This window comes from Notolepis coatsorum (assembly GCF_963971535.1).
Source record: "Notolepis coatsorum genome assembly, chromosome: 3".
NCBI classification, from domain to species: Eukaryota; Metazoa; Chordata; class Actinopteri; order Aulopiformes; family Paralepididae; genus Notolepis; species Notolepis coatsorum.
Genome location: NC_140167.1, coordinates 68,700,391 through 68,709,851, shown reverse-complemented (window position 1 = coordinate 68,709,851; position 9,461 = coordinate 68,700,391). Strand labels below are relative to the sequence as shown.

The following is a 9,461-nucleotide window of genomic DNA, read 5'->3' as shown; positions in this document are numbered from 1 at the left end:
TAAAGAGAATACCAGGAGCCTGTGTGTCGTATATTATCTCAAGGGGAGATTTCATTCAAGTGACTTTACTTCAACATCCAACAACACAGTCTATCCTGAAGGAAGACAGGATAAGTAACATTAATTAAAAGTCAATCAAATCTAACAGGAGTATTCAAATACGGAGTTTAGGTCTGGAAAAGCGGTTTTGTAGGGTCTCTAGAAAGTGTTGGATGGTAAAAGTGGGCTGGTACCTAACACAATTTGAGGGGGGGGGGGTATTATTCAACGGGTGAGAAACAAATGTACCACTCAGAAATCACATTACAGACAATGACAAAACATGTAATTTCCACTAATGAATGTGTCTGTGTGGCTTTCATTCCAATTTGTAGAACGTGATGTATTGTAAAATAGCACACCCTTCTATGGATCCATCGTGGTACGCGGTTACATACAATGCGTAGGCACTGCAGTATATTACAACACAAAATGAGCAAGAAAACATCTGTACAGTCTAAGAAGACTGGGTATCCCAAAATCAATTGTATAAAAAGTCTTTATTTACATGATTTCCCAGCAGATGGAGATCGCTCTGGTTCCTTTGCATCACACTCTTTTACTCAATAGTCCATCCCCATGGAAAACCCTTTTTGTAACCAAGTTAATAAAATAAACAAAAATACATATCTTACAGCGTTCCAAGTCCTCCGAGCTTCCCTTGGTGATTAGACATATAAACTCCATACTTTCCACACACAGAGTACGAATGTATGGGTTTTCAGTTCAGTGTGGTGACGTGAAGGAACGTGGCGGTGCAGGAACTGGGCAGAGTGGGGTTTAGAAGGCCAGTTTCTTCATGAGGAGGTAGACCCTGGAGTCCACTTCAAAGCCGTGGAGGTTGTTGGCGTCGCCTTGTAGCCTCATGAGGAGACCTCCGTAAGACACGTAGGCAGAGCTGAAACAACACGGTCAAGGTTGAGACCAGAAGATTAGAAGGAATTAGATGTGAAAAGGTGCTATAGATGACATTCAGCCACTAGATGCCACTTTATCCAATCGGGTGCATTCCACACAGGGAAATGGGAAGTAGGGAGGGGATACATGCAGGCAACTAATGCAACTAAAAATAAAGATTACTCTACATAAAGATTTTATCTTATCTTAGCACCTTTAATTAACAGTTTACACTTTAGGCACCCGCGGATGCTCTTCATCTAGAGCGATTAATATCGATGAAAGAGATATACAAGCTGGAAAGAGGATACACAAAAATCCTATTAAGTCTCTTTAAGATGTATTGAGGAGAACTGGTGTTAAAGAAAATATTGTTCAAAATCCCAGGGCACAATCTACAGATGACATGTAAGCGAGATATGTACTGTAAATAATTGCAGCATTATAGAGGCGGACCATTGACAGTCATTTGTCCTAATGCTTATGCTGAATTTAAATTGGGAGACATACTGAATGGCACTGTTCCAATATAGTTTAACATGCTGAAAAAGCCATGTGAAATAATCAGATTTTATTTTTACAGACGATATTTGGCCGATTGTAGAACTGCCATTTCTGTGACCTTTATACTAATATATTTTAGCTTAGGTGCCAAGTGAACAAAATAATAGCAATGACATGGACCTGTTTTCAAAGAACAAATAGATTTGAATTAATTGATCGTCCAATTTAAGTGGTTGGGTCATTTAGGACAAACTAGGCTCTCGCTATTGACATTGTTGTAGAAATAGATTTAGAAAAAGTGAAGCTACGTCACTCACAGGCGTGTGGCTGCTTCTGTAGAGGTCTCGTCACCTTCGATCTTGTAAACCTTCCCGTACATGACGTAGTCAAACTGGTCCGCTCTGGAAAATTCAGACAGAGCCAGATCAGATAACAATACACATCTGAAGATGTCAAATACAGACCGACAACACCATCAGAGATCATACCTAGACGGCCGGTCATCCTGTGGATTGTACTCCCCGTCGTCAGGTGTTCCATCTTCATATAAAGTGCTGGCAATAACCAATCGGAACTTGTCACCTTAACGAGAGGGACATGGGGATACGTATTGTATTCATAACACAAACACTAATAAGACAACTCGTGCTAATCATCTTAAAGGAACACGCTGATATTATGGGAAATGTGATTGCCAAATTTCCCTCGGGATGAATAAAGTATTTCTATTCTATTCCATTACCATCTTCTTCAGAGTCAGACAAGAAGATAAGAAGATACCAATTTCCTCCCTGTGCGTTCAGTAAAAAGCTCTCCGGCTGCAAGCTAGCCTAGCTTAGCACAAATGAATGGAAGCTTAACCGGGGAAAGAACTTGCCGTCACACGATTGGTGCGACCAGAAACATCAGTGGCCAATCAGAGCGCAAAACGGGAACGCGGAAGCATGCACCGTTTGGGTTAAGAATACAGGCATCCCTAACACATAGTTCTGTCTGTGAATTACGTTGAGCCACCACAAAAGATGAATCCAAAGATTAATCCAGTAAGAATAGTACTAGGCTATATAACATACATCTTTGCAAGTAGATTACATTAGCAAAATGCCCTTTTGACATATTCATAATCATGAAAGTTTATTTGGAAGTATTTTATATTCTGTACTTAGTTTTAAAGTGGTCAGACAGTTCCCTCTGTATGTAATACAGACAGTCTTCACACATTCATAAATAACACTTACAGAAAAGCTTATTGTGCACTGTAATAAAAGACGTTTTGTTCAATGGGGGATTTTTTCATGTACCGAATACCGTGAAGCCGTGGTATTTTTGCCCATGGTTATCGTACCCTCAAAATGTCACACCGGCACATGCCTAGTCTACACTATAGGCTACACTACTAGGTCTACACTATACTATAGTTTAAGGCTACTGTCACTGGTTTACTGCATTACAGTACTGTTATATTGTCGTTTTTTTTATCAATAAAAAAAATATATTACATATATACCGGTATTGTTGGTGCTCCTTACATTTTGGTGGGTGCTCCTACATTTTTGCTGGTGCTCCCAACTTTTTGAAGTTTGGAGCACCAGTGCTACCAAGTAAAAATTTTAATTTCGAGCCCTGTATACACATATTCACCACGGTATAAAACGGGAATGTATGGTATTCTGTATTCTGTACTTCTGTATGACAACTATTAAAGAAACTTGAAACTTGGATGAAGAAATTATTTCTTTTTCACAAATTGAACGATAGATACTCTATGTCAAATGGGCAATAGTATTATATCCATAGCTATGATTATAATATAGTTTGAGCCCTGCAAACAGCGCCATGTATTCCTATTCTTTAAAGCGGTGGCCTTCTTACTAGGGGTGCACGATATTGATTTTGACCCCGATACCGATAACTTTCTGCTCCTCAAGGCCGATACCGATAACCGATATTTATTGTATTATAAAAAAAGAATTAATGTAGATTCCTGTAGTTTTGACCTAACCAGATTTATCATGACATGATTGTTACTACTATGAACAAAACAAAGCCAAGACAACAGTTTTGACTGATAAAGTGACCATAGTTATTTTTCCAAATAAATATAATTTGAATCAGAAAATTCACAATCCGTCAACAACTTATAATACATCCAACCTAACAAGTCACCTGCAACATCACCACCGCTACGATGGTGTGTTAAAAGCCTACAACGACGCGCGAGCAGCTAAAGCTGCTGTGAATCCAAAGCCAGCTACAAAGGAACCCGCAGCGCTTGTACCCATTGACGAGGCGTTTGCTAAATTAAAGAAGTTTGACAGAAATGACCCAAGGGCTCAAGCTGCTAGCTTTTAAGCAGTGCTTGGTGGTGCAAATTAACCTGGCTACTACAGAGCAATAAGCTTTAGCTGCTTGCGCGTCGTCGTAGGCTTTTAACACACCATCGTGGTGATGTTGCAGGTGACTTGTTAGGTTGGCTGTATTATAAGTTGTTGCCCTTTTCCCTCCTCGTGGAACTTCTGCATTGCATTTGTTACAAACTTTTTTCCTCTGAAACTATTCCCACACTACTGACGCCATCTTTGTTTACATCCGCGCTGCCTCTGAAACTTATGTGGCTACATCACAGCCAAGAAAGGGAGCGCTGGATTTGTGTAAAACGCCCTCTTCCTAAACCACACGCTATCAGTCGTACCACTGTACTGGCAAAACGGGAGGAGCCTACAGTAAAAACAAATGCCCTTCATCCCAATTCACCCACACCGCATTTTTTTTTACCAAAAAATATATTATATATTATCGGAGCTAACAATAACGTTATCGGGTTTATCGGGATGACGTCATAATTGCTGATATCGGCCCGATAATTATCGTGCATCCCTACTTCTTACCACACGGTACACAGCGCCATCTGGCGCTGATTGAGTTAAGATGGCTAAAATTATATGCAAGCACAGAAACAGAAAAAAAGTATAATAATACTTTAGACAGTGTTAAATACAATTTAAGATTATTTTTAAAAGTGAATCTACTGTAAATGCAGCAGAGGTTTTGAAGCACGTTATTGCAAAGAGTTAATGCTCTAAAAATAAAAGATCTCCTTAAAGCGTTGGTTTTTGGACCTGGCAAATCAAGCTGCCCACTACTGGAACCTCTATTGTAATGCTCATTGCACAGTATTACTAAAAACAATCTGTTTATGTATAAAAACAGGAGTTTTACTGCTCATGACCAACTTGAACAGCACAAGTATCAGCTCAGTGAGGATTATGTTCTTTGATTTCTCCAGCGCCTTCAACACCATCCAGCCGTCACTGCTAGCGGAGAAGCTCTCTGCGATGCAGCTGGAGCACGGCTTGGTGGCCTGGATCAAGGACTATCTCACTGAGAGGCCACAGTACGTCAGACTAAAGGACAGTCAGTCTGACGTACTGGTGAGCAACACCGGCGCCCCCCAAGGAACTGTGCTGTCACCCTTCCTCTTCACCCTCTACACACCTCAGACTTCTGCCGCAACTCAAGCGGGTGCCACCTGCAGAAGTTCTCAGACGACTCCTCCATCGTAAGCTACATCACCGACGATGATGAGGAGGAGTACAGAGCCCTGGTGGAGAGCTTCGTGGGGTGGAGCGACAGCAACCACCTCCAACTCAACACCAGTAAGACCAAGGAGCTGGTGGTGGACTTCCGGAGGGGCAAGAAGAGGCCCCCCCCGACTCCCATCTCCATCCGAGGGGTGGATGTGGAGATGGTGGACTCATACAAGTTCCTTGGGGTACACCTGAACAATAAACTGGACTGGTCGGACAACACAGAGGCCCTCTACAGGAAGGGACAGAGCAGGCTGTTCTTCCTGAGGAGACTCAGGTCCTTCAATGTGTGCAACAAACTAGGGATGCACGATATTGATTTTTTGACACCGATATCGATATCGATACCGATAACTTTATGCTCCTCAAGCCGATAACCGATACCGATAACCGATATTTATTGTATTATTAAAATAATATTTTGATCAAATTTTTTTCTTTTTTTTTAACATGAAACAAAACATATCACAATACAATAATAATACGTCAAATGTATATACTCTCTTTTCTGGACTCTTTTCGTATCACAAACAGTACTGTATTTGCAAATCTGGTATGTCATGTATAGATGTAGGCAGCACTGTCTATCTGTATGTCATGCATGTCATTATGTTATGATGAATTGTAAATGGGGGACCCTGTCCCTGATGTAAACAAGACGAAAGTCTTTCTCTGGTCTGCATCCCCTTAACAATTGTATGTATTGAGCTGTACTGTATTGTACCCATTCTGCAATCGGTTAATAAACTTTTAACCAGACAACAGAAACAAAAGCCAAGACAACAGTTTTGACTGATAAAGTGACCATATTTATTTTTCCAAATGAAAATTCACAATCCGTCAACAACTTATAATACATCCAACCTAAGACGCTCAAAGCTTTTTTTTCCTTCTTTTTTCAAAGCTGTCCGCCTTGAAAGAAAGGCTTTGAGTGGACACATAGCAGGTCGCCTGCGGCATCACCACCGCTGGTGTACGACGGCGCGAGCACGCTTAGTTGTACCTATTGACGAGTCGTTTGCTAAATTAAATAAGTTTGACAGAAATGACCCAAGGGCTCAAGCCGCTAGCTTTTAAGCAGTCCTTGGTGGTGCAAATTAACCTGGCTACTACGGAGCAATAAGTGACTGCGTATTCAACCAAAGGTTGCATCACAGCCATGAAAGGGGCTAGCTTTGCTTAGCTCCCCGCGTCGTTGCAGGCTTTTAAGTTAACACAACACACCATCGCAGCGGTGTTGATGCCGCAGGTGACCTGCTAGGTTGGATGTATCACAAGCCGCTGCACTTTTCCCTCCTCGTGGAACTTCTCCATTGCATTTATTACAAATAGCAAGCAAACTTTTCCTCTCTGAAACAATCCCCACTAGCGTCGCCATCTTTGTTTACAACGCGCTGCTTTCAAGAAACGTACTACGTGGCTACGTCACAGCCAAGAAAGGGAGCGCTAGATTTGTGTAAAACACCCTGTTCCTAAACCACACACTATCAGTGGTACCACAGTACTGGCAAAACGGGAGGAGCGGACAGTCAAAACAAACGCACTTCATCCAAATTCACCCACACCGCATTTTTTTTACCAAAAAATATATTATATTATCGGAGCTATTAATAACGTTATCGGGTTTATCGGGATGACGTCATAATTGCTGATATCGGGCGGATAATTATCGGCCCGATAATTATCGTGCATCCCTACAACAAACTGCTGCAGTCTTTTTACCAGTCTGTTGTGGCCAGCATCCTCTTCTATGCTGTGGCATGCTGGGGAGGCTACATCAACTCAAGGGACACCAACAAGCTCAACAAGCTGGTGAGGAAGGCTAGCTCAGTGGTGGGAGTCGAGCTACCTAGACTTGAGGTGATGGTAGAGAGGGGGATGATAAGGAAGCTGGCTGCCATCATGGAGAACCCCTACCACCCCCTCTACGACGAGCTAGTCAAGATGAGAAGCTCGTTCAGCCACAGACTCATTCCCCCCCGACACTCAACTAACCGCCTCGGACAGTCCTTCATACCAGCGGCCATCAGGCTCACCTCCAGGCTCCACAACAGGGGGCAGCGACAGCGACTGCTACCAGACATTGACCTGGGACTTATAGGAACCCAAGGAGGACAACCTACACTACCTTAGGCTTACTGCACCCTATGTGGATACTGTGATACTGTGAATAATGTATATTTCAGTGGATACCGTGATACTGTGAATAATGTATACTCAGTAGATAGTAAATTATAACACTACCTCATGCATACTGCACCTTATGTGACACTGAATAATGTGAATATTCCTCAGCTAGTCAGATAGTAAATTATATTGACCATATTGATCAAATTGTTTACACTGCCTGTGTTGTTTTTTACTACCTGTATACTGTGTTGTTTTACTACCTGTACCCCCCCCCTCCCCCCATGCTGCTATGATGCCTGAATTTCCCCAAGGGGATCAATAAAGGAATATCTTATCTTATCGTATATTAAAAGACAATCTATTTTCAACGTTAAGCCAAGAGAGGCGGGCATGCATACTGCTCACATTAGACCTTTTAGTGAGCAGCCCAGTACCAACCGTGCTGCCCTGTTCTGGACCACCTGGAGCTTCTTGATTGCAGCCAGATAGCTTTCTATTCTACTGAATACACAGAGGAAATTGGTATATCTTCTTGTCTGACTCTGGAAAAAGATGGCAAGCGCATTTTCCATAATGTTGGTGTGTTGTTCCTTTAGTATAGACATTAGACAAAGATGAAAACGTCTCGTCTTACCAAGATCCACAGGATAGATCTGGATGTTCACATCCAAGATGAGGTCCATCTTGAAGGACTCACTTTCGCAGTGTAGACGGGACACTGGAGAAAATAATCAACCATGGTAGGTCATCAAGCAAAACAAGCTTGTTTGAAACAGAAACATTTCAGTAAACTTGTGATGTTAGTTTAGTTACACTCTCACCTCTGTCAAACTTCTTGCCATCAGGATCAATATCTTTCACATCAAAGATGTCCTCAAACAGAATGCCAGCCATGTTTCTCTTGGTCAATGGGCCTTCTCGGGAGAAAGAGAAATAGGGCAAATCAATACTAATATATTTATACAAAAGCTTAAAAAGAAAGTGCCCAATCCGTGTCGTGGTAAATAGGATCCACTTCACTCAAGTCTGCAAATTGTAGCCTATATCATGAAGCGTAACTGTAGATTGGCTATTTATACAACTTGCCCCATTCAATACATATAGCGTTAATGACAAATACATGTTTATCTGCCAGGCAGTTGTGAACTTGCCTGGATGCCTGCTGGCTCTAGTTAGCGGTTAGCCTTGTAGCCGATACCCCATAGGTTATGCATACGAGGCTTGTTAGCACTTTAGCATTAGCTTGTTGCTCGTAGATATCTCTCAACTTACTTAAAACAAGACGGATTTCTTCAGATGATCACACTTTGCCCTGCCTACTTTTTCTATCGGTGGCAACGCGTGATAAAAGTTGCGCTGGGTAAGTTATGTAAGTAAAATGTCATTCATTACTGTGAAATCAACGGTGCCGCGCAGCAACAATGTGCTTCATGACCTTTGACCGTTGACACTCGAACTCCAATCTCTTCCGGTAGAAAAACGGTAAAATAAAATAACGAATATTCAGGAAATGTAGCTCAATATAATATTGCACAATTTACAATAATGTATCTTATTGAAATATGTTTTTTCCCGCTAAAGATATTAGACCAAATAGTTAGACCAATTGGTATTAGTACAATAAAGACCAAGCATGGCTTTGTCAGTATTCCAATGTACAGCCCCACCCAACCCCACCCCACCTACCCAACCTCCTCCAATGTACAGTTTCCATGTCAAATGTATGTCAGTATTCCAATGTACAGTGTCCCCCCCCCCCCCACCTCCAATGTACAGCCCCACCCCACCTACCCAACCTCCCCCAATGCACAGTTTCTATGTCAAATGTATATGCTCTACTTCTGGATTTTTTTAGTATCAATATTTGAAAATCTGGTATGTCATAAATGTATAGATGTAGCAGTACTGTCTATCTGTATGTCATGTGTGTCATATGATGAATTGAAAATGGGGGACCCTGATGGAAACAAGACGAAAGTCTTTCTCAGGTCTGCATCCTCTTAACAATTGTATGTATTGAGCTGTACTGTACTGTACCCATTCTGCAATCTGTTAATAAACTTTTCAATCAATCAATCAATCAATCAGTCATTATTTGCGACGTTTGTCTCCACTTTCCAGCTTCGGTTTCACAACAATCTGGTTGCTAGGTGTTTTGTGTACGGTTTCTAGCATCATAGATATCTATATATAATATAACACTATATAGATATCTATGGCTAGCATGGCTTGCTAGCTAGCGCCTCTTGTTTTTAGCCTCTGTGCGCAACCATGAGTGTAGTTGACGCGCTTTATTTCTAAACC

General features: G+C 41.6%; 1 protein-coding gene across 3 annotated transcripts; it reads right to left on the bottom strand.

Annotated features, from left to right (window-relative positions):
* polr2h (RNA polymerase II, I and III subunit H) lies at positions 1 to 8,596 on the bottom strand. 3 transcript variants are annotated; one of them, XM_084309783.1, is made up of 6 exons: positions 8,430 to 8,596; positions 7,979 to 8,074; positions 7,792 to 7,875; positions 1,929 to 2,022; positions 1,758 to 1,841; positions 1 to 937 (listed from the first exon to the last, which is right to left on the bottom strand). In XM_084309783.1, the coding sequence occupies exons 2-6, from the start codon at positions 8,049 to 8,051 to the stop codon at positions 820 to 822; spliced, it is 453 nt and encodes a 150-aa protein (XP_084165909.1). In that variant the 5' UTR covers positions 8,052 to 8,074; positions 8,430 to 8,596; the 3' UTR covers positions 1 to 819. The 3 variants fall into 3 exon arrangements, with proteins under 3 accessions (XP_084165909.1, XP_084165910.1, XP_084165908.1); XM_084309784.1 differs by having other exon boundaries at positions 7,979 to 8,071; positions 8,550 to 8,587; XM_084309782.1 differs by having other exon boundaries at positions 60 to 937; positions 7,979 to 8,071.
* Between the last annotated feature and the right edge of the window lie 865 nt (positions 8,597 to 9,461).